This window comes from Ornithorhynchus anatinus, chromosome 1, assembly GCF_004115215.2.
Source record: "Ornithorhynchus anatinus isolate Pmale09 chromosome 1, mOrnAna1.pri.v4, whole genome shotgun sequence".
In the NCBI taxonomy this organism is placed as follows: Eukaryota; Metazoa; Chordata; class Mammalia; order Monotremata; family Ornithorhynchidae; genus Ornithorhynchus; species Ornithorhynchus anatinus.
Window position 1 is genome coordinate 25754765 of NC_041728.1, and position 25917 is coordinate 25780681.

The 25917-nt window shown below is 44.1% G+C and overlaps 1 protein-coding gene and 1 long non-coding RNA gene across 3 annotated transcripts in view; one reads left to right on the top strand and one right to left on the bottom strand.

Annotated features, from left to right (window-relative positions):
* Positions 1-13087, top strand: part of LOC114817009 — a 105278-nt gene extending 92191 nt beyond the window's left edge. The window contains exons 5-9 of the long non-coding RNA XR_003764855.1: positions 400-524; positions 2559-4203; positions 8997-9101; positions 11602-11940; positions 12682-13087. This is a non-coding gene — a long non-coding RNA (uncharacterized LOC114817009). The remainder of the gene's footprint in view (positions 1-399; positions 525-2558; positions 4204-8996; positions 9102-11601; positions 11941-12681) is intronic.
* The window catches only part of AP3B1 (adaptor related protein complex 3 subunit beta 1), a 249431-nt gene continuing 228054 nt past the window's right edge, over positions 4541-25917 (bottom strand). For both annotated transcript variants that reach the window (XM_029079817.1, XM_029079872.2), the window contains exons 25-27: positions 25392-25489; positions 18757-18895; positions 4541-5264 (exon numbers count right to left, since the gene is read on the bottom strand). In XM_029079817.1, coding sequence (XP_028935650.1) covers positions 5033-5264; positions 18757-18895; positions 25392-25489 — 469 coding nt within the window. In that variant the 3' untranslated portion in view covers positions 4541-5032. The remainder of the gene's footprint in view (positions 5265-18756; positions 18896-25391; positions 25490-25917) is intronic.

The following is a 25917-nucleotide window of genomic DNA, read 5'->3' on the forward strand; positions in this document are numbered from 1 at the left end:
GTGTTTTTAGTCCTATATTTTATGGTACACTTGACGTTTGACTAAGGAGGCTAAGTTTGGAGACAAAGTCAAATACTGAAAGATGCATAGGCCAGAAATGGTGGGATTGGGTGTTAAGGGAGGTCTTCACTATGACTGTTCTTAGCTTCTGTGTCAAGGCAGAATTGAACCTGTTTCTCCAATACGCAGCACCAGTCCTGTTATTCATGAAAGACTGGGGGAGTTGGTATCAGAGAAGACATTTCAGCTTCATCTAACACTGTGCTGCCTCCAGGAGAAGGATAAACATGCATTGCCTTATTATTATTATACTCAAAGACCAATTTTAGGTGATTCCTAGGGACAGCAGCAGTGAAAGTGGCTATATGAGTAATGCAAGTTTCCCTTTCTGCCTTGCAGTGAAGAAGCAGAGTCCCTTCCTTGGCGGAATCAAATACCATCAGGTATTTTGCCTCACAACTAGTGTATGGGTCTTGCGAGGTTGCACTGAAATTGGGCTGAAGTCTGTAAAGACAAAGAGTAAAGTAAGTAACTAAATAAGTGTGTGTGTGTGTGTGTGTGTGTGTGAGAGAGAGAGAGAGAAAAACACTTCTATTTTTTCCAATGAAATGCTTCATGAAGATTGAATAAGTTTTATGCTAATATTCAGCAGTCCCCACAGGGAAAATATTCATAAAGAAGAACCCAAGTCCCTAGACTCTAAAAGGTTTAAATGGGGTCACCCCCTGCTGCTGTCTGCCTAGTTAGTTCTGGAGTTGGGCTTTCCTATGGTAGCCTGGGTAGGACACTCTTGAGAGCAGATGAGCTGGGCCAGAATGGGCATTCAAAATTGAGCTGGAGTAACCAGTTTGGCCTCAGATCTGACCAATATCTAACTTTTGAAATGCCCTGGGATCCCCTAGAACAGGGAAAATTCTGCCAGATTGCTCTGTGGGTCAAAGGGTTAGAATCACTCATTGCTGTACCTGGTCAGTGGGACGAGCAGAGATGTTTTCCTTCTAGCATCCTTTCCCTCAGCTGCTCCTGGTCAGTACTATCAAATCTGCTGAGGAGACTGGCTTCTCCAGGCAACTGCCATGAACCATTTCTGGGAGGAGGGAGGAGGAAGGGACCCAGGACCTTGACGTTGGCACACTCACAAAGATAAAAATCTCCCCGTCAAAAGTTTCATCTTTAACTACAATCAGCAGTTATGTTATTTTAAATTTACATCTAACAGCTGTCCTCTCCAGCCCGTTCTTTTCTACTGATCGGTTTCATGAATTTGCTTTTCCCATTGTAGCTTCAGCTTGAGCTGAGAAACAGCATAGCCTAGCGGAAAAGGCCAAAGGCCTGGGAGTGAGGTGCCTGAGGTTCTAATCATGCTTTTCCATTTGCTTCCAGTGTGCCTTTGGGCCATCACTTAACTTTTCTGGGCCTCAGTTTCATCATCTGTAAATCGAGGATTATATCTATTTTTCCTCCCCCTTTAGACTGTGAGCCTCTTGTTGGGACAGGGACTGTGTTCCACCCGATTATCTTGTATCTAATCCCAGTGCTTAGCATATAGTAAGCACTTAGCAGATACTACAATTTTTAAGCCAATACATTGAGATTTTCCTTAAATGGTGAAATGTGAAAACCTCAGGGGTAGCCATTTGAGAGAAGCTCCATTTAAAATGATCTGTGAACAGCAAAATGCACAAAAAAATTGTGGTATTGCTTAAGCACTGTACTAAGTGCTGGAGTAAATACAAGATAATCAGGTGGGACATAGTCCTGGGATCATAGTGTAAGGAAGGAAGGATAACAGGTATTTTACAGATGAGAAAACTGAGGCCGAGAGAACTTATGTGATTAGTCCAAGGTTATACAGGCCTCCCCAGCTCCATGGGCTGAAGGTCCAACCAAGTGATAGGTCCAGTCTCCTATGTATATTGTTTTATCTACCTCCCTGCAAGCCCTTCTGTTATTTACAACAGGAATTGAAGTCCCAAGGTCAAGTATCTTTGTTCGGATGTTTTGAAATTGGAAGAAGGAACAAGGGACAAATGCCATTTAACACATGGGGTAACCTAGTTTTCAAGACCTTTTTTTTTGGGTGTGGGGAAAAAATAATTCTTTTTTTTGCCCAGATCTGCATGGAGCATGAGTAATTCCAGAACCAGACTGACCAGAGCAAGAAAGTGATTTTTCAGACAAAATAGCCCAGTCCCAGAGGCCCTCCCCAGGAACCTGATAAAAAAAGAAAGCAGTTGAAGGCTTTTGCTAAGCTCAGGGCAGACTTCACAAGTCAGGCTGTTAGAGGGGCCAGGAGGAGAAAGTGGAAGGGGAAGAGGGAGCAGACCACAGTACCCTTCTCAGGTGTCAATCAGTTGGATTTCCAGACCAATCAGAAGGCATGCGTGAAGATGAAATCTCATAGCTAAACGGTGCTGTTGGCAGGACACCATGCTAAACTGCAATAAAAAAGAAAGTGTAGGTGACCCTCCCTTTTGTTAGCTAGTTAACCACCCAGGCACTGCTACCACAGGTAAGACCCAAGCAAGATTAATTCTATGTGTTCTTTTCCTAACCAGGTTCTCCCCATCCTCATTTCCACCAAAACACTCAGATTGAATTATAATCTGAAGTAGAGGAATACTTCGGTATACAAGACTGGGGTATGGAAAGCATCCAATTAAATGAATATTAATTCATATCTAACTCTATCCAGTGGCCTAAACTGATAGGACAAATTTTAAGTAATTTTAGAAAGTAAGCCTAGCACTTACCTTAAAAACAAAACAAAAAAAACCCTTGGGTCTTTGAGCCCTGTTTCCTTTATTTACAAACAAAGCAAGATCTGCTTATGGGTATGAGACACTTAAGGAGCAGAGAGCATTTTTACATTCTGAGGCAAAAACCAGGCCTTACCATCACATCTGAATCATACACTGGCCAAGACTTGTGTTCTCCTAAAAGACATCGGGGCTGAAAAATTGTGTTCCACATTTTAAACAGCTATTGACTTAAAAATCCAAAGTTACAAAAGCCCTAGAAAATGTGGTTAATAATGGAAATACCAATGAACTGCAATTATAGTGGTACTTCTGGGTGTCACTATTATGAGAGTATACGGTACTCTAGAGTGAGGTATAACCTGGACTTAGATAGCAACCCCTCCTCTCCTTTGATTTATGCCGTATTTCGATAGCCGTAGAAACATACCATTCTTGTTTGCTCTCCTCTGAACAGAGGTCTGGAGACGGTAAGGATTTTCCCCACAGCTTGTTCACGCCTCTCTTTGTAAGTATTCTCCAGCTCCTTTATATCACACGTATTTTTTTCATTTTTCTTGTCACCAAGATTCATTAGATCCCAATCTACAGAATGATGTGTTTTCTTGATTGAAAGAGCCAGCCCTTTCTTCCTACCTTCAACTGGTGGACAAGAATTGGGATACAAGGATGGCTCCCATTTACGATCACGTTTGGGTTACTTGCTTTGATAGAAAAGTGCCATTATATAAAGTCACTGAATTGGATACAGTCCAATCCCACTAATAAAATTAGCACCCTGCCTACAGTAGCTCACTGTATAAAGTGAGAGACACACTGCAGTCAGAGGGTGAAAGGTGGGTAGGAGGGGCAGCCGAGGGAGCCAGGGACCCCCAGAGGCCCCAGTGGACCCCCTTTCTTCCTACATGGCTGCTGGGGAGAAGCTCTGCCTCCAGCAGGTGCGGAGAGCTAGCGAGTTTTGCGGCCGGGAGCCTGGGCGACGTTAAGGTCGCTGGTTAGGTTGGGGCAGGGTTGTCCTCCCTGGGGTACTGAGGAGTCTCTGCCCTTCCATCGGACTGCCCTTGCCACTGTTTTACCTGAATTCGCCTCGCTATCCATCCATCTCCTCGGGTTCCGTCCGGGTCCAGCTCTCTTCCACCCTCTGCCACCTTTATGCCAAGTGAGTGTTCCTTGGGCTACAAGACTGTGTCAGGCTGCAGGTCCTCACAGCCCTTTCCAGTGCTTAGTTCAGGGCCCCGAACCAGGTAAGGGCTTGATAAATGTCACTCCTGCTATTGTGAGAAATGCCAATACATACTTACGTTTTGCTTATGTGCGGTTTTGCAGGGTGGAATTCGGAGCAGTTTCTGCAAAGCAAGCTGAATTAGTCATTTTCCAATAGGATCGATACCTAGAGACATCAACAAGCCGGGAGGCTGGGCACACCAGAGCGTTGGGATCTAAGGTAACATTTAAATAATTTATTCTGCAGACTCTAATAGGCCTTGTAATAGATCTCATTAATTGCTCTTCTATGACAGAGCTGGCTTGGAAAGGGACCTTTTCTTCCAGTTTTTCTAAAAAGGTTTTTCTGAATATGTTTTAGGAGGAATCCAAACCACTTCTTTACACAAGTAGAGAACTGGCCCTTATTTGGTGGCAGTTTTCTTTTCCTAGCAAAGCCCTGATACTGTTTTTTACCTAAACAACTCTCAAAACGATTACTGATCAATCAATAAACTCCACATATACAAATGATTTATAAGCATCTTCCAATTAAAAAGGAAAAAAAACCCTGGAAATTCTGTTCATAAACACTATTTTATTTGCCATTCAGAAATCATCTGATAATGCCAGTCTCTGTCTACATTGATTACCACAACTGAGAGACACCGAACAGGACAACCCCTTTGAAGGTCCCATCCCGTCTTTACATTTATTCCAAACAACAAGCCACCGGCCCCAACGGTGCGTCCGGCCGGACCCCTGAGCTCAGTTTCCCGATTTTTGCTTACCGCTGACGGCAAGCTGATTTCCAATGAACTTTAATTACCCGATATTTGTCCATTATAGCTGAGAGAGAGTGGAGGAGGGAAGGAAGGAGCAGGGCAGAATAAATGGGACATGGATTTAAGAGTTTAGAGAACTGACAGCAAAATATATGTTCTTTGGTTAGCAAGCTGAAAAAAAGGAAAAGAACTGCATCCATGAGAGATCCACACCAGCATTCTAAAGCAGGAGACAAGAATGTCAAGAGTGTGTTCTTCCCCCACTGCCAGATGGAAGGGCTATTATTATAAATGAAAGGCAGCAGCAGTGGATGCCAGGCACTTTTGTTGTGTGCCAGACTCTGAAGTCCAGATGTAAGCAGGTTCCCCCTGGGACAGGACAGGCTTCAGCTCCCGCAGTAGAACAGAACCAATCACCGTTTTCTCAGTGTTTATGATGAGCTGGGCTGTGGAGCCTTCTTTCAGCTCCACTGTGACCAGCATCAGTGACCCACTGTGCACGGTTTTCGCTGCAAATCTGGAAGGGGGAAAAAAAAAAAGTGAAGAGATCTCTGAAAAGAAAAGGAAAAAAAAAAACCAAACAGGCAGCAGGCTATCTCTGAAGTCAAATGAGTTTTAAATCACACAACTTTCCCAGATGAACATCAGCTCATTCAAGACCCCCTTCTCCCAGAAACCAAAAGCCAGTTGCATTTGTAAAAATGACAGAGGTTCACCACCACTGCTCCTAAAGCACAGCAGCTGAGTATCTTAAGAGCTCAAAGGGAAAGGGATACCGATTACGTGGCAGTCTGGAGGCTAACAATGTGCTGGGAGTCTGGTGGGCCTCCCTCTTCGCTTTACTGGATAAGTTTGTGAATGTTGAAATCCTTTTCTCTCCTTGTTAACACTTCGTCATGCTCAAAGTGGTTCTTTTTATGGGGTTTTGCCCAGAGAAGCTTTTTTTTTGAATTTTTAAGGTATACCATATTCATAAACCGCACTAATTAGTATCTGATGAATATGGCAGCAGGAAGTTAGTTTTATGCACTCAGAAGAACTCTCGGTAAATCCTCCTTTTGCCAGTCAATGAATTCACTCCAGTTAAAATATTCAAATTCAATAGCACGGGATGTCAGTAATGTGGAAGGAAGTTCTGTGCGGGGCGACTACCAACAAAATGATTTCCTCTTTGTCTGGCCAGCACGTTGGCCACTTTTTCCTCTCTCGACTATCCCCGAGGAAACTCGAGGTCTAATGTCCTATCACTAAATTCCAAGACATGAAGCATTTACTAATTACATGGAATTAAAAGCAAAACTAGCCTTTTAAGCCCTGCAATTGACTGAAAAGCCATTTTCGGCCCAGTGAACTTCTGTCAATCCTGCCAATTGATTCTGCACGCACAGCCGGGCCCCAGAGTCAGGCAGGCCCACAGCGGGGCCCCCCCCAACCCTTCCCCCACTTTGTGGATCCCACACGGCGCAGCACCCCCCCCAACCCCCACCCGCTTTGGGTTTCCAACTCAGAGAAGCACCAACCAAGTTGCTGCCCACGGGCTTTTGAAGACACTAACAAGTGTGGAGCAGGTCTGTGCCCTGCCGTGACCCCACTTTGCAGGGCCAATCCCTTTTCCCCTTTCTGAATGACACGTGTCTGAATCGGAGCCATCTGCCTCAATTTGCGCAACATCTTCAGTCACAATAGGGCCCAGTTAGCCCTGACAACAGCTCACAATACAGGAAAATAAAGCTGCGGGGCTGACAGCACGCCGCCGGCTATTCAAGAGCAAACCAACTGGTCAGTGTCTCATGTCTGACAATTAGCATGGGCCTTGCACAGAGCTGGCTGGGTCCCCCGGGATCTGTTTAATTACCATCAACATAAAAGAGGGAGTTTATCAGGAGACACTCAAAAAAAACTTCACTCCAGACTTAATTAAAATATTAGCCACTTAAGCAGGAAGCAGATTCTCTTTAAATGAGAAGTAATTTCTTTTTTGATTTTTTTTTTGAAACCACATCAAAATCTCATAACACATTGCATTAATTTTTGGGGAAAATGAACAAGTCATTTTGGGGCCCAAATGTAATCAGGAAAACCAGTTTCCAAACAATAATTACAATAGTTCAAAGCATCACAAAAAACAACAGCCCAACAACCCCCAAAAAAACAAACAAGCTAATTTTACCGAATTGAAAACGAGCCACACACTCTCCTATACATCTTTTCAGAAGCTAGTGCATAATTGACTGGGTGTGTTGAAAAATGTTTTACCTATATTAAAAAGTCTCCCAAAAGCTGCGATGAACACCTTAGGCAATTATTGGTAATGCCATCAGAGAGAACCGCTGAGGGAGTCAGCAAGGCTAGGCTCAATTTGGGGATGTAAATTATTCAGGTTTGGCAAGACGACTTAACAAAGCTCTAAAAGCATACAAGAAACGCCCCCCCCAAAAAAACCAAACTGCTTCCCGCTATTCATATAGCTCAAGGTAACAGAGATTATGTGATTGATTTCTATTATGGGAGCATACGTTCTTTGTAAAATCCTCTCCTTAACTGTTGCTGAACACAAGCCCAGAGAGTTTTTTTGGTCACCATTTAGGACACACCCAAACCTTCCTCTCTCGTCCACAAGATTTTTCTCTTAGGAAAATCTGGCTTGTACTGATAATGTTACCAATCACTGTAAGTCTCCCAGAACAGTGGCTTCTGTGATCCTCCCATTCACTCATTCCTTACTGTAAAGAGCCAAATCTCTATGTTGATTTTTGACGGGTTAATAATTGTGTAAACAGTAGTGTTATTAGTCTCTCTATTTACTTAACACTTGTGCCTTTGGGACTTCACCGAAGCAGATTATATCTGAATTCAACAGGAAAAAGCACTGGGCATTTCAGTGTGGCCTAGCCCCCAGGCACGTGTTACCTCTTGCCTATTAAAAACTTAGAGTGGTATAAAGCCAATGGTATGATAATGCAAATTCAGCAGAGACCTCTGTCAATATCAGCCTCCTATGTTTACATAGATTAAAATCAGTTTCTCGGTAATATATTCTTTAAATCCCATTACCATTAAATCCTCAAAATACTGTAGCAAATAAGGACATGGAAGAAAAGAGCCATTTGCTTACGCTGCAGTTGAACAGGCTAAGTGAAGCTGCCGGCCGGTAGAAAAGCAACTGCGGTTTAACAAGGCCTCTATTCTGGTGGGCACACATGTTGGAAGCGTTGGCCGAGTGCAGAAAACGAGAAGATCAGATGTTCTGACACTCTAATTTCACAGTTCAAAAAAGATGTTCTTAATTGGAACGGGGGAGACCACAATTGCTTTTGGACTGCATAACACAAAATGCTGGCCTCCCCCCACCGCCCCCCAATCGACCCCCATCCCCAAACTGCCCACCAGAGCACAGCCCAAATCCACAGTCAAAAAGAGCCCCATTTCAGGGGGATTACTAATTGAACCCATAAATGACAAGGGAGCTAATTTTGGGATACAGGATTAATGGTCAGTCCACTTGTGTCAGTTACTCAGCTACCTGAAAGTAGTGACCCACTTGTCCTCAACTACTGGAATCGGTTGATTCTATCTGGCCTAAAATTTGCTAGCAGTTTGACTCCCCCTGCCCCCTTGTCCCGTGTTTAGTTCCTGCCCTGCCTCCCCCCTTCAACACCCACATCTCCCACCCTTCCACCCCCCTCAAGGCTCAGAAAAATGAAAAAGATGCAATTAGCCAAGTTTTGTATAAATTTAAACATTCAGTTAGAATTCTTCAAAGGCCTACCAAATCCACTTTCATGTTATTTCTTCAGGGTCAATATTCATCTAAATGACTAATCAGCATGCACAGACGCGTGTGTATGGTGAGGGGGGGCATGTGTAATCTTTCATTCAGAACAATACCACCTTGGTTAAATCTTTTGAAAATCATCTGCCCATTTCTCTGAATTAAATTCACTGGTACCATTTTCTCCTTCAAAAGGCAGAGAAGCACAGTTTCTTTAATGAGACACTCAGGGATGATACTTGATGGAGTTATGGGGACATCAGGTCAACAAGGAGCCAAGTAGACCTCAAAAACCAGACAGAGAATAAAGGAGAACAAACAGATGTTCAAAAATATTTCCTAGTTGAGATGGCTTCCACAGGATTAAAAACATAGTGCCTAGATCATTTTCCTAAGTTTTCAATTCGTTCCTCAACCAGCACCCCCCTCTTACAATCCTCCCACCAGAGCGCTAAACCTGAAACTTTTTCTTGTCAGAAATATCCGTGTGAGCACCCTGGGGTGCTCTTCTGGGCTGATATGAATAATCATGTTATCATATTCAAGAATGGATGAAGATTTGCTGAAAATGGAAAAAGACAGGTTGGTCCAACTGGTGGGAGTGGTGCGTCTGTTGTCCAAGTTTTTCAATAGCAGTTTACTTGGAGGATTTTTTTAAAATCCTGCAACTCTCTGACAAAACCGCTAAGATATATTAAAATCTGTTCTGAAAAATGGTATCTATGTGAAAGACTGCCTCTATCTCCAGGGAACTCACAAACAGAAGATTTTTTATACAAAATGAGATTTGCTACACTTAGTGCAACGGCTCTAAGACATGCGTTTTCTTCTCTTGGGCAGTCTTCCTGGTCCCTGATTTTTCTATTCTGAGTTCAATTTTCTCCTGTTTTCTGTTCTACTGGTTACCAGAAGCTGTGACAATGGCCTACTCAGGCTAAAACTTTTTTTCCTTCCCCCGTACATGAAGCCTTCAATTACTGCCTGCTGAAGCAGACAGAATCCTATTAGTAAGAAAGACGATCACAAGATGCAATGCCCTGCCCTAGCTGTACAAAAATAATTAGTCCAAAGTTGACAAATGCGTAATGAAGTTGCACAACGATTGTATGAAGAAATACTGGTTTGAATTAGCCTTTTTCTAAATAGCAGAATGAGTAGCTTTAGAACACTCGTTTTCAAAATGTTGAAACAAAACAGAATCTTACCAGTTCTAGACTGACTTGATTCAGCCCAGCAGCAACACGGGATCGATTTTTTTAGCCCGAGCAATCCCATAAAATATGAACCGCAGAACAATTCTGTTTAATTGAAGCAATTCGGAATCTAAAATTACATTAATGTCATACCTGCTATTAAAAAGTCAGCTCCAAATGGTTCAGAGAGGAACTGAGTTATATTTTCCCCAATTTTCCTCTGAAAACCTAGGCTCGGATATCGGAGCTTATTCTCCTCTTGATACTTGGAGAAGGGAGGATCTGGCTACTTTTTATTCTTAGTTTAAAGAGTCCGTGAATTACTAATCCTCCCAAGAAGGCAGTTACTCTTTTTCAGGGATACAGTTTCTCTCCTTCAGGATTCTGGGACTTGCTAAAGTACTTTCTCTGCTCTAAGCCCTGGGATGGATATAGGATGTAATCAGCTCAGACCTGATCTTCTGCATCCAGATTAGTTTCCTTCCCAAATTCTGACCAGTGTATCAAAACTCCTCCCGGACTGATGCCAAACTCATAAAAACCAAAATTACTCCATAAATACCGCAAATAGTTAGTCTTCTGGGTTTTTAAAAAGTTAACGAAAATAGGGAAAAGCAGTAAAACAACATCTTTCTAATTTTTAGTATAAATTATTTGCAGAACTATTCAGTCACAGAATGGGCTGCCTCACTAAAGGCGAAGTTAAATAAATGCTTAAGTTAGGGGTTTTGGGAGTTAATTTTTTTTTTTTGTTCAGCTATAGCTTGGTAAATACCTCAAAATGTTTTCCATAGAATAATTAACTCTGAGGACCCTGTTTGTTTTAAAAAAAAATAATGCCACCACAAATAAAATGCTGTTCAAAGCAATCAGATTCAAATGCAGTGCTGTCCTCTAGTGGACAAGAGCCATCCTTTGAAAGAACACTTTATTCTGCTTAAATCTAGGTTCCACACACCTTTAATGTGAACAATTGGTTTCATAATCAAAATTCGACCCATTTGTAGAAGAAACTAAACCTAAAATTTCACCTCCCCCGACACCCCCAAAAAATTCAGCGACAGTCTTTCCAAAACCAGAAATGAAATGCCTTATGACGTCGAGACTCCTGAAACTCAGATCTCAAAGCCCCAGATGCCGGCAAATTAGAAAAAATATATATAGTCTCAACAAGACTGATCTCAAAATTGTCTGCAGTTACATGTTCCACTTGACTTCTGAAAACCAAGTCCGTACGCAATTTTGGCTGTAAGATTCAGATGAGCTGGGAATATTTTTTTAGGCCTGCATTCCGAGTTCTACGATGCAGATCTTTTTAGATGGGAAGAATACAAGTAATGTGCAGGGAATTTATTTAACAGGAGCATCACCATTGACATTTTATGGCCATTTATGGCTGAAGGTATTGAGGGCTTGGAGTTTAACCAACCTGGTTTTTAACTGCCACAAAATCCTTGATCAGAGGACACCCTTGCAATTCTAAACCTTGGTAAAATAAACTGCCTTTTTAATGTGTTGATAAGTAAAAGTTGAACTGCACGTTGCCATGGATACCCCGTTCCATTTACAGCCTCGACTTCAACTAACAGTGAAGAGACTGCCCAGTAATAACAGGGTAACACATATTCCACTAGGGCTATATTTATCCACAAGTTAGATAAATTCTGATATTTCACCAACATAACCAAACCGCTCACTATTAATGAGAGATAGGGAGAGTGTCAAAACAGGATCACGTCCATCGAGCCTGTCAGACACGAAATCGATGACTACAAGAGAGTTCTGATCAAAAGCTCATAATTCTTATTCAATAAACGAAGAAAACAAATGAGATCAAGGCAGAGGCAAGGCATTCCACTTATGCTCAAATATCACATTTTGTCTTAAAGGGGTCAATCTGTTGCTCATCAAAGGGCAAGCCCAGTTGCCACAGGAAGACACGTGGATGGAGCGGGAAACAGAACCAGTCTTGAATCCTGACTGACCAAACCTCCACCATAGCACAGAATTCCCGGAGTTCTCTACAGCTCTAAGTACCGGTCATATTGAACACAAACGTCAAATAGGGTCCATTTGAGGAAAGCCTAAAAATTTATTATGATTTCAGGTCTATGCAGACTTGAAATACAATTCTTTGGAAGTAAAAAAATGCAGTGCAATTCAATAACTAACAACGGTGTAATGTCTTGTTGGAGCAGTTAAGTACCATGGAGACAAGAGTGTAAAAAGTAAGTATTTAGACCAATGGCATTGTTTAACTTCCCACATAAAATACTTAAAATAGATGAAAATCCAATTAAAAATATTCTTTCAGATGAAATATGGCTACAGAGAGAAGCTGGGTGACCTAAAGAAGCACAGGACAGGGTCAGGAAAACTGGGTTCTAATACTGACTATGACACCTGTTGCCCTTGACCTTGGTCAAGTCATTTAACTTCTTTGTGCCTCAACTTCCTCATCTGTAAAGGGGGTGGCCTGTTAATAACTAATAATAATAATAATAATAAATGTGGTATTTGTTAAGCAGTTACTATATGCCAAACAGAGAAGAAAGAAAATAATTAGGTTGGAAACTGACCTACATGGGGCTTATAGTCTAAATAGGAGGGAGAATAGGTATTTCATCCCCATTTCACAGGTGAAGAAACTGAGGCCCAGTGCAAGGTCACATAGGCAAAAGGCAGAACTGGGATTAGAACCCAGGTCCTCTGAATCTCAGGCATGGGCTCTGTCCACTAGACCCGTGCTGTACTCCCTCCCACTTAGACTGTGATCTGTGAGAGACAGGAACTGCTTTTGCTCTTATTATCCTGTGTCAAACCCAGTGCTTAGCACAATGCTTGACTCGTATCAAGGGCTTAAATACCGTATTTATTATTTACAGTCAATGTTTCATTACGCTCTCTCTCTCTCTCTCTCTCGTTTTTCTTTGGCTGCCCGGCTTGTGACCATCTCATTGCTCATTAAGGCTTTTTAATAGTTCGTTGGCAGAAGGAACACAAGGTGTCAGAAGTCCATTTGCTACCTAGTGAAGATTTGCTGGAGGAGGAGGAAGCTGAAGAGGAGGAGGAAACTACTGGCTCTAAGGACATTTCTGAAGATCTGTCTGAAATTTTCATGCTATTCCTGTTCCCCACCGCCATGGATAATTGAAAGCTGGCTGTAGCGTGGCACTCCATGTTCAGACTTGGATTCACCAACATGGTGACTTACTAAAGCAAAAAATAGACTTTTCTCATCTGCAAGTCAATAACGAGGGAAATGAACAGGAATTCAAGCTCTATAATGGGTATGGCACCCCCACTGCATTTCCTGATCTGATGACTATATTGTTTACAAAAACACAAGAGCCCTCTCGGGTAACCTGCCAGTAAGATACCTGCTTCTGTGTTTCTATCTCCTGGCGCTTACTGGGCCGGCATAAGCGTGTTCATACCTGTATCTTGGTTTCCCTTCAAGTGCACGGGCTAGAGGCGTCTGTGTGGGTTTTGGTTGGGATGGGAGGGTGACTGTGTGTGTCCAGGTGTATCACTGTGTTTCTATCACTCTGTTTCTGTTTCCACATTGAATGGGAAGATGCGTCTGCAAGTGGACACTATGCTAAATCAGGGGGCAAATTCAGAAGGGACTGGGCATAGGGTAGGGTGCCGGAGGCTAACCGGTGTATGTCCCTGCGGCCTGCCGGTGGCCCGTATCTAACTCTTCCCCTGGGCCTACGCTGCTATAGCCTAGCGGCTCAGTGGAAAGAGCCCGGGCTTGGGAGTCGGAGGTCATGGGTTCGAATCCCGGCTCTGCCACTTGTCAGCTGTGTGACTGTGGGCAAGTCACTTCCCTGTGCCTCAGTGACCTCATCTGTAAAATGGGGATGAACTGTGAGCCTCACGTGGGACAACCTGATGACCCTGTATCTCCCCCAGCGCTTAGAACAGTGCTCTGCACATAGTAAGCGCTTAACAAATACCAACATTATCATTATTACTACTAGCTGTTTTCTTTCTTGATTCCCCTCTACAACCTCCTCCGGGGAGGCGGCCCGAAAGGGTCCGGCGGGGTCCCTGGGCCTCTCACTGCCCGCTGGTTGCTTTCAGACGGATGGTCTGGTGGTTAGCTGAGCAGCGGCAGCAAGACCCAGGGATCTGTGGTCAGTGACGGTGGGGCCCAGCTCCGGCCCCGTCAGTGGTCCTGGGGTCCCCCGAGAGCTTTCTGTGTGCAGGGAATGTGTCCTTCTGTTGCTGAATTGTCCTCTCCCAGGCGCTTAGTACGGTTCTCTGCCCACAATAAGCGCTCAATAAATACGGTCGAATGAACGAACACAGCTCACAGCTCCTCTCAGGGCCTATAGCAGTGGCATTTATCGAGCATCCGCTGGATGTGCCACACTGTGCCACCCCATCTGTCTGCCCGTCTCTCAACCTCTGCTCGCCAACCAGTTGGCAAGAACAATGACCACCACCTAGGGAAACCCGGGGATTGCTGCTGGGAAGCCCTGAGTTTTATGTCGCTAGAGCATTTAGAAATATTGCATCCTTTAGCACGAACAGACCCATTTTGTGTTGAACTGCAACGCCAATACAGAAGAACCTGCCTCTACCAAAGGCCATGATACTATACCATCTGCTACACGTGTAGGAAGTCCGGGGCTAAGTCAGAACATGATGCAGAGTCAAAAAGAAGTGATCGTGAAAGCTAAAACCTTGTTTTTACTCTGTCTTAAGAAATGCCCCCAGATTGATTCTATCCTTCAAGACACTTTGACCACTGACCCATTTCCCACGTCCTCTCCCTAGCCTGGAACTCCCTCCCCCTTCCCGTCCTGACTGTAAATTCGTCACGGGGTAGGGAATGTGTCCAATTCTGCTGTACTGTACTCGCCCAAGTGCTCAGTACACTACTCTGCACGTAAGGCTTAATAAATACCCCTGATTGATTGCCACTGTCCTATAGGAGACCTGCTGCCTCTATCTGAACGGTCCAGTCCAGTATTGGGGAATTAGACTGGGCTGCAACAGAATTGCTGTGGGATTCCAATTTGAATATTGAAAATGTTATCTATATAAACTCATTAATCCAATATGATAATGTAATCCTTTGGGAATTGCAGTTAAAAAAACATTAACCCAAAGCAATAAGGCAATCAACTGTTAATTTCAGTTATTGTTAATGTAAATAGTAATTGCTGGAACCTCATTCTGAATGAAATTTAGAATATCATTTGTGCCCATTTTATTAACTTAAGCACCCTGCCGGTGAGCAGAACAGAAAGGCCTGCTGCTCTATCTGTACGAGGGACGATCAACTTCTTCGACACCTCTACGTGACGGCGGATACACAGATGACCTTCGGTCCTTAAAGGGGCTTTCACTGCTAGCCGCGACGCAGCCCAAAGCTGGTACTGGGGCACGGAATGGCAGTTAAAAGTCAAACCGGAAGGTTCGGAGAGCCAGCGTGGGCGGGTGGCAAGGGCTTGGGACTGGGAGTCAGGAAACCGGGGTTCTTTCTACTCCCAGCTCTGCCACCGACCTGCTGGGAGACCTGGACAATTTACCTCATTCATTCAATAGTATTTATTGAGCGCTCACTATGTGCAGAGCACTGCACTATGCACTTGGAATGTACAATTCGGCAACAGACAGAGACAATCCCTGCCCCATGACGAGCTTACCCACCTCTCTGTGCTTCATTTTCTTCATCTGTATTATTGGGGGTAAGATGCCCGCTCTGCTTATTATTATTATGGGAAAGGGCCCAGGGCTGATCTGATTACCCTGTATCTACTCCAGAGTTTAGCCCGGTACTTGGCACAGAATAAGCGCTTAGTAAATATCTGTAATACTATTAGTACTGTCATAAACAACCTCACAGATTCTATTATGCAAATTACGAACTTTTGAACGTTGGCAATGAAATTGAGGCTTCCCTTATTATTGCTGTTAACCCGGGACTTAAACCATGTAAGGGGCTTCAGATTCCACCTAGACTATGGCACCAGCCTCCTTGCTGACCTCCCTGCCTCCTATCTCTCCATTGCCCGCTTCACTCTTTTGCCCGGACGATTCTTCGAAAAAACGTTTAGTCCACATCTCCCCGTGCCTCGAACAGAAACTCCTAACCACTGGCTTGAAAGTACTCAGTCAGCTCTCCCCCTCCTACCTTACCTCTCTGACCTTCTACTGCAACCCAACCCTCTCACTTTGCTCTTCTACTAGTGACCCCTTGCCCTCTGGCCTGGAAATCCCTCCCCCTTCACACCTGACAATCCACCACTTCAAATCCCTCCTGAAATCACAATTCCTCCAAGACACTATTTCCCCTCCTCTCCTCTCCCTTCTGCATCACCTACGCACTTGGATCTGTACCTCTTAAGCGCTTGATTGTCACCCCCTCCAATCCCACACCCATATGTCCGTACCTTATAATCTTGTCATTTCCCCTCTCTGTAATATATTTTAATGGCTGTCTCCCCTTTTTGCCTGTAAGCCTCTGGTGGACAAGGAATCACGCCTACCAACGCTATCGTATTGTACTCTCCCCAGCATTTAGTATGGTCACCTGTACACACTAAGTGCTAAAAAAAATACCACTAATTGAGTGCAATAAGACTGTACTGCACTGTGCCTGAGAAAGTACAACAGATACATGAGAAGCAGCGTGGCTCAGTGGAAGGAGCCCGGACTTGGGAGTCAGAGGTTATGGGTTCGAATCCCAGTTCCGCCACTTGTCAGCTGTGTGACTGTGGGCAAGTCACAACTTCTCTATGCCTCAGTGACCTCATCTGTAAAATGGGGATTAAGACTGTGAGCCTCATGTGGGACAACCTGATGACCCTGTATCTCCCCCAGCGCTTAGAACAGTGCTCTGCACATAGTAAGCGCTTAACAAACACCGACATTATCGTTATTATTATTATTATACATGAGATGTGCCCGGCCCATAGGCTGGTTCCACTCTAACCAGGTGGTAAGGCACCACTGACGGCTTAGGAAGTTTGAGCCTCTGAGCAATTTAGACTATTCTCTCCTTGAAAGAACTCCGAATTGCTATGGGAAATGCTGCGATGATACTTCCGCATCATTACTCCCAGGCAGCCCCGCGAGGTTAACGGGGAGGGGCGGTCCCAAACTCCCTCCCCCAAGCTGCCCCTATTTCCTTTCTTCCCTTTGAAGATGGCTGGAGAAACAAAAATGAAGAAAATTCTGATGCTGGGATTTCTCTGGAGAATAACTTGATGCATAGTGATCAAAAATATTTCCGTCTAGTTTTTCTACTGAATTATGTATTTGGTTGGAGTTGAATATTCGGGATGAAAAAGCTTTAATCAATCAGTTAACGGGAGCGGGTCTTGACACGTTCCCCGAATATGCAATCTAAAGTTCGAAGCCTTCACCGTGACCCTCTGAAGATACTGCTCGTTACAAAGCGAGAGGCTCTCTTCGATGGCTGAAATAGGTATGCCGACCGAGAGAGAAATTAAGTCTTGTTTGCAAATAATTATCCTGAGCATTCACATAATGGCACCTGCACATTTTGTCTAAAGGGAAATTCCCACTTTGGTTATTGACAAAATAACTGCATCTTGCTCACTCATTTGAAGTCCTAGGCCTCGCTCTGGGCACGGGGAGGAGAAGAATACACAGGGGCACCCAACCAGCAATCTCATTCCCTTGGGAACACTCCCCCATAATTCATTCAATAGTATTTATTGAGCGCTTACTATGTGCACAGCACTGTACCAAGCGCTTGGAATGGACAGGTCGGCAACAGACAGAGACAGTCCCTGCCCTCTGATGGGCTTACAGTCTAATCGGGGGCAGACAGGCAGACAAGAACAGTGGCAATAGAGTCAAGATCCCTCACAGAACCGGGCGGTGGGATGAGCGACGTAGGGAGCTGGCTGCAGCTCAGGGGAGCCAGCCTCCCGTGGGGTCCGGGCTTTGGGGTGCCCCCTTGTTCCTTTAGAGGCCCTCTCCGCAGGCCGTATTCCTGAGGGGTGGAGGTGCCGGGTGTGGGTGACGCAGGGGGACGAGAGGGAAAGGGTCAGCTTCCAGAACTTAAATTCTCTCCCCCTTGGACACACCAGGGCTCCCGGAGGGTCCTTTACCTTGGTCTCCCTGGGCTCTAGGGGACCCTCGGCTCTCCAAGCGAGCTAGATGCTGGAGAGCCGCAACTGGGAAGGAGGGACGTGCCGACGGACGACTGCTCCCACCTTCCTCTCACCGTCCCCTCACGGCAGCCGACCGGCCGGAGTCCTGCTCGCAGGGAGGGACCGGGACCCTGAGGATCTGGGGCCCGGGGCAACTGCCGCGACTAGAATGATGAAAAACGGCAGTCCTGTCCGCACTGGGGGGCAGCGTTGGAAGAGGCCCCGGGCCTCAGAAGGAGTCGGGGAACTCACAGCCCCTCCCACCCCATTCTTCCAAAGGTCGTAATCCCACTTGAGCTGGGTCACCAGTGGGACTAGGTTCAGTTGCACCCTTGCCTCCTGGGGAACCTCACTCTAAAGTCAGAGGAGGAGGCTGCTACAACGGGAAAGCGGCGTGGCCTAGTGGAAAGAGCACGGGCCTGGGAGTCGGAGGACCTGGGTTCTAAGCCCGGCTCTGCCACGTACCTCCTGTGTGACCTCGGGCAAGCCACTTCACCGGGCTTCAGTTTCCTCAACTGTAAAATGGGAGTAAAATCCTCCTTCCCGGACTGAGAGCCCTATGTGGGACGGGGATTGTGTCCACCCTGATTTCCATGTATCTACCCCAACCCTAAGAACAGTGCTTGACACATAGTAAGCGCTTACCAGATACGAGAAGAAAGAAACTAAAAAAAAAACCTGACGGATCGGCACGCTGCAAACGTGGCTCATTACTCCCTGGGTCCTACGCAGGCCCGACCACAGTAAACCATCACGGCACAGTACCGCCAAATGGCAGCACGTACATTTTGGTAATGCTTGTTTTGAGGAGGAACAGAAGGGTACAGGCTACGGCTACTTCTCACCGAACAGCGTACGTCTCCGATTTCTCCCGCCGCCCTCCAAACGTCGCGGAAGGCTTACCTGAGTATGTTGTCTTGGCCAGAGGGGACGACGCCCAAGTTGGCTATGTTCACCACCTTCCGAAGTATGACGGGGGCTGCGGAATCCCGGGGGGCCGCAGTGATCGTAGCCGACGTTTCATTCATTCCTGTCAGCATCCCTGTAATAGGAAATGATGGTCCCTTAGCAAGTGCATTTCTTTATTACACGAACAGCAATTCCGGCCAAAACAGTGACAGTTTCAACAACTGGCCTTGGATCGACAACCAAAAACTACTCTTTCAAAATTTCACACCCTTTCTTTCTCTAAGCAAAAAATGTTCACGAAGTGGTTTCAAAATGCTTCTGATTTTCTCCACCTCCAAAGGGCACCCACATTCAGCTCTAAACATACACCAGTCAATTAATGGTATGTATTGAGCACCTACCGTGTGGCGAACACCGTACTAAGCACGCTCCCTGCCCACAAATGAGCTTACTCTGTAGAGTAAGGAGAAGCCGCATGGAGTAGTGGATAGAGCAAGAGCCTGGGAGTCTGAGGGTCATGAGTTCTAATCCCAACTCTTGTCACTTGACTTCTCTTGTGACCGCGGTTAAATCACTTCACTTCTCTGGGCCTCAGTTACCTCATCTGTAAAATGGGGTTTAATTAATGTGAGCCCAATGTGGGACAGGGACTGTGTCCAATATGATTTGCTTGTATCTATCTCAGTGCTTGGTACACAGTAAGTGCTTAACAATCACCACTATTATTAGTATTTTTTTTTAATTATTACTATTAGCGAGTCAACATCGAAATCTGGCGTAGGTTAGCTGTGTCCCAGATTCTAATTACCCGAAAACATTTTTTTTCATGGTCTTTGTTAAGCGCTTACTATGTGCCAGGCACTGTAGTAAGATACAAGCTGGAGCAGATACAAGCTGATCAGGTTGGACTCAGCCAATGTCCCATGTGGGGCTCACAGTCTTAGTGCCCATTTCACAGATGAGGTAGCCGAGACACAGAGAAGTTAAGTGACTTGCCCAAGGTCATACAGCAGACCAGTGGTGGAGTCGGGGCTGGAATCCAGATCCCCTGGCTTCCACACTTGTGCTCTTTCCGCTAGGTCATGTTGCTTCCCTTGTACATATTTCTAATAATAATAATCATAATGATTATTATTGTGGTATTTGTTAAGCACTTACTATGTGTCAAGCACTGTACTAAGCACTGGGGTAGATATAAGCAAATTAGATTGGCCACAGTCCCTGTCCCACACGAGGCGCACAGTCTCAATCCCCATTTTACAGATGAGGTAACTGAGGCCCAGGGAAGTGACTTGCCCAAGGTCACACAGCAGACAAGTGGCGGAGCCGGAAATAGAACCCACGACCTTCTGACTCCCAGGCCCGTGCTCTGTCCACTATGCCAGGCTGCTTCTAATCGTGGAAGAAATGAAATCAGTGGCTTTCTGCTCCTATATCTTCAAACGGTTGTGCCCCCATTGCACTGAAAATGCTGATAACTACCCAGGGTATGGATTGAAATTGCCCAAGCAATAAAAAGCAGTTCTGCCACCCAGCTTCTCTGTTTGAAAATAATCCAAGGAGGAAAAAGGGAAAAAAATAAAAGGTCCTATCTCTTAATTTGGGATTCCAAAAGCTGTTTCCTTTATTCATTCCAATATACCTCACAAGAATCCACAACAGAGGGTATGCCATGGTGGATTCAGGGACTGCGGGCATCCATTACCTAATGAGTAAATTGCCCTCGGCATCAGAGAAGCAGCGTGGCTCAGTGGAAAGAGCCCGGGCTTGGGAGTCAGAGGTCATGGGTTCGAATCCCGGCTCTGCCACTTGTCAGCTGTGTGACTGTGGGCGAGTCACTTCACTTCCCTGGGCCTCAGTGACCTCATCTGTAAAATGGGGATGAAGACTGTGAGCCTCACGTGGGACAACCTGATGACCCTGCATCTACACCCCAGTGCTTAGAACAGTGCCCTGCACGTAGTAAGCGCTTAACAAATACCAACATTATTATTAACTAGTCTGAGCACTGCTCAGTCAGTCCCAGCAAGTCAGTGCCTGGGAGCCAGAAGGCTTTTGAAAAACAAACCTATGCACGTAAGTCGCAGCTGATGATGTCTGATTATTCATTCACTCATTCAATCGTATTTATTGAGCGCTTACTGTGTGCACAGCACTCTACTGAGCGCTTGGAAAGAACAATTTGGCGACGGCCCACGGCGCTACAAGCACACAATCTCGTGAAATCTGGGATGCAAAACTCATAGGGAAAATTTTCTGTTTCTAAAGCCGCATCCAGGAACCTTGCCTTTAGAATCCGAAAATGTACACGGAGTTCATTCGGGATCCCTGATAGATCCCTTCTGAACCTAGAGGGCAGAGGCTACGACATGTTCGGTAGTGAGGAAAAACAATCACATGCGGTACCTCAGATAATCTCAAAACAACCACTGTTGGGCATCTGTCCTAGCCATTAGCCTTTTACAGAAATCATGATGTTTTCTGAAATTCTACAGACGCACGAAAACTTGCCAGCACGTTTTAAAATTTCCCGTGTTGACAAGGCTCGATGTTTTTAAACGGTAGTATTTCATAGAGTCTTTTGTGACAACTCGAACCTGAAAGTCAAGAGAGAAGGCACGGGGAGGGGAAAGAGGGGAGTCTCCCCAATCAGACAAAACGAAGCTCTTAAAAAGGCAACCCCGCAGAACGATTTTTGCAACCAACAGCAGATAGACACATCCAGATTCGAGCCCAAAGGAGCTTTACCGTTACCGGTCCCTGAGGACAGCACATTCTGTCTTAGACTGTTTAACTCCAACATTAGACAAAAGCTTTAAAAAACTACGCAAGTAGTGGGAAACCGCTTTTAAACCGGGCGCAGTGGCTGACATCACACTGCTGAGAGATGTGTGTACTCATTTAGGGTTTAAACCTTCTCCATTAAGCTCTATTGAAGAGCAACTGCTGAATAAATGAATGCAACTATGTTTATGTTAAAAGCCTGTTTCCCGCAGCATGTAATTAAAGGAAATGTTGTACAAAGCCAGTACTTTTGTCAAGCTCCTGTAAATGGAAAGATGGATAGCACTCAGAGAAGTGAATGCATTGCTTCATATTTAACCTTAACACTCTTGTCATTAATGGTTTGTCTAACTTGTTCTATAAGAGACAAGGTACTGCTCCATTGAAGTAAAATTAAAAAAATCAACTAAACCATGCTTTTCAGAACAGAAGATTCATTATCGTCGGCTAATGTATTGGCATAAAGCAAAGTAACATCCTATCAAGTAAGGCACACATTCAATCTGCCTTGTGCCGCCACCCCCCCCCCCCCTTATTTTTAACTCATGCTGTTTTATTGTTATAGGCAATTTGTACCACTCAGCATGACAGTGTAAACTGAATCAAGATTAATTTACATGCAAAAGAACACTTAGGAGAGCAGCATGGTAAGCAAATGTATTGTCTCGATTGCTGAGGTGGAAAAGAACCTGGAAAGGAAAAAAAGGTGCTCTAATTAAGGGGCATCAAATATGATTGCTTGGGGTAGTTAAGGGCCAGAAAATAGCAAATGTCTGACCATTTAAAGAATTAGCATCTTGCTTGCTGGGAACACAAAAGATGGAGGCATAAATCATAATAAAATTAGGCAAATATCTTAGGCTCTTCTAAACCTATGGATCTGCTCAATGAAAATGCATCCAGCATTTTATGAATTCCTGGAAAGATATTTTTGCCAAAGTATCATTTAGAGTTTCAGTTATAAAAATGGGTTAAAAAACATCTCGTCAAGATAATTAAACTCTGACCTGGGGTAGATAATAAAGGTACGTTAGGCGGCAAAAATTTAAGAACGCTGACTACGTCCACGTGCGGGCTCTTTGGCCCCAGATCAGCCTTTCCTGGAATTCACAGAGAGATCTTAGCAGTGCAGTGGGTGGTGACGAATCTGGGTTAAGGTTCAGAAATGAATTCCATGTAGTGAGGAGGAATTTACATTTTAAAATTCTTAGTGTTTAACACTGACAGTTTAGTTGACACAGATAAAATGCATTAAAGGCTAGACTACTAGAGTGGATGGCCCAGGTCTCTATGGTTTAGAATAGAGATTCCAGTACCCGCTTAAAAGAAGGGGTAAACAAACAATACCAGAGCATCCATTGAGTGCAGAACAAACACATCCAGGGTTTTAACTCAGCAACTGCCCTGGACTTTTCTCCTTTCCCAACCTTCTGGCTACTGCCAGGGGGCGTGAAGCGGACAAGGTAAGTTGCCCCATGTTGAACCTAACCCAGTGAAAAAGGAGCCTCTCAGTTGGTGATATTACTAGAGAATGCCACAAGCTCACACATTCGGCCACGACACCCATCACGTTACGGAAAAAAACCAAGAAAAAGTCATGCACGGTCACGTCGCACGTTGGAAGGAGGTGGCGAAAAAGGAATGGCTCTCGGCACTGAGCTCAAGCACACGTTTTCAGCTAGAGAGTTCACCAGAAAATAATTCTTTTCAGATGTTTCAGATAGGCATTTTTCAATGGCAAAATTTTGAAAACGATCTCTCACCCCGAATTCCTGCTCGTCCCCGAATTCGATGAACCATGACATGCGCCCCGGGTCTTCAAATATTGTGAAATTACAGAATAAGCATCTAAATGAGTTTCATTTAGATGAAAACTTAAGCAGCACGAAATCTGAGAAGTTACTTTTGACCATGTGCAGCTTACCCTAAAGAGCTTTGTGTTGAGGAAATTTATTTTGGTCTTTCATTCAGAAGGCCAATCGAGAATTTTTTTGTAAAACAAAGCTGAGCCGTTTCTCGAGTTGTGTAACAATGAATACATGAGTAGAGCTGCGAATTGAGACCTCCATCACCTAGAATGCTCCGAAGCTGCTGAAATCTCCAACTAAAAAGATGCTAGGGAAAAGGGCTTTAAACCTGGGGTAGATTTGCCAGCATCAAGTCCCACATCAAAGAATGAATTCGGGAAGACAGAAAGAGTGATATCGAAATGCCAGGAGACCTTCATGGATTTACAAATACTTCATATAAACAAATTTTCAAATAGCTTCATTCAGAGTAGCCTTTCTGCTCTATTAAACATAGCAAACAGCTGCCAGATTTATTCAGACAAATAATCAACAACCATAGAAGTAAAATGGCAGAAGAAAAAGGAATTTTGGCAACAACTCCACAGAGAGCCACGGCTATTCTCCAAACTGCACTTCTTCCATGCGCTCGTGGTTCTGTATGGCCAGTCAGGGGAATAAACCTCAGTCACAGCAGCGCATACAAAATTCGATCAAAATCATAATATGAAAAAAAGGGTCGGGAGGGAGACAGGGTGAGCAATAACCCGGCTTTACTTACATTCTAGCTACGATTTTCAAAGAGGGACGCGCTTAAAATAAAGGTGCCACAGCCTCATTCAGTCACTCACCTTGGTCTGCTGAGCAGGTGAAAAGCAGTGAAACGGGCTTTAGCCGGCAAAGGGTAAGAATAGCAAATATAAGAAACAATTCAACTTGTTAAGAAAGATAAAATATCACGAGCCTGATTTTTTTTTTTTTTTACGGCAGTGAGCAACTTCCGAGAAAAACAGAAGGCAAAGGATGAGTATTTCACCGACACCCTTCATTAGGATAGGGCCATATCTCTGTATGTTTTTGCTCTGCCGAACAATGCTTAATACACTGTGGGCGCTCAGATATTAACCACAAATTCTTTTCAGAGAGGATCTTACGATAAACCGAAAAAGGGTTTAAATAATCATTAAAAAAAAAGCTTTATGACTTTTCCAATGAGTTTAAAAGACAGTGAAGCAATGCCCAAGGATGGAGTTGTTTCGCTTTTATATATGCATAAATTTAGCAAGAAATATTTCTTATTCTTCATAATTTTTTTAAAAAGCCCCATCCTAAGAGAGCATGGTGGGGTTAACTGCAGGACAAGCTCCTAGCTCTTTGATCTCAATCTCAATTTCTTGAGGGCTTCTTTGGTGTCCCCCCCAAACTTCCAGTACCCCTGCTCTGCACACAAAGGTGCTCAATATAGCTCCTGGTTCAAACGGAGTCCTCTGTTAAACATTTAAAAGTTGTGTCATCTCTGATGAACGGCTACAATTACGCATCTCTTTAGTTTAGAGCTGTTCCAAAAAGGAATGAAGGAATTTGCATATTATAGCAGGAAAGCATGTTTAAAGGGTAAAGAACTCTAATGCATTAGCTGTACATTAGAAATGGTCTTGTAATAAAAGCTAATACTGACACATAACTTTGTATTACTACACATTTAGATTACTTTTTGGAGTGGTGGGGGGTGGGAGAGAGAGTTTAAAGTTCCTGCAATTAACACTAATACAAAATGCATTAGTGCATCAAGTTGACAACCATAACTCCCAGAACCAAAAAGGTTTATTATTATGAACTCAACTTATTTTGAGGTGCTTTAAAAAAAACAGACATATTAATCAATTTAAGTACCACTGGAAAGTATATAGCAAATGCTGCTGGGTCTATTTTATAAAGGGATCATTAGTAGTAGATTGGACACACAAGTCCCAGAGCCCAAGCTTGCCTGTCTAAATAAAAGTTTAAACTCACATCCTCAGCCAGAAAAGTATTCGGAAAACAGCAATGCTTTCTCACCTTGCTCTTTCCTAAAATCCTTTTCGGACATGGCAACGGGTAAAAACAGCTCTCCAACAGGGGGTTGAATATTCACATTGAAGTGATTATCCTTGGTACTAAGGAAGGAAAAGAAAAAAAAAAGATCAAAAGCTTTAGAAACCAAATCTTAATTTTAACATTTGTAACTCATCATACTTAATATACATTCAAAGGCAGTACAGTGAGAAGGCTGATTTAGCTTGAGATGCTTGCAGAGAAAACTTTTAAAACAAACTGCCTGAACAACAGCAGTCATTTCGACCATCTTGCAATATAGAAAACATTTTCTACAAAGAATCAATCGACCGTATTTACTGAGCACTCACTCTGTGTAGAGCCCTGAAATAAAATGAAGGCATCACAGCAAGTAATTGTAATAACAAATACCACTCAATTCGGCCAACACAAAGTGAGAGTTTCTTTCTGGTAGAGGGAACTTTACATCAATCAACCTATCAACGGTATTTAATAAACACTTACTGTATGCAGAGCACCGTACTACGCG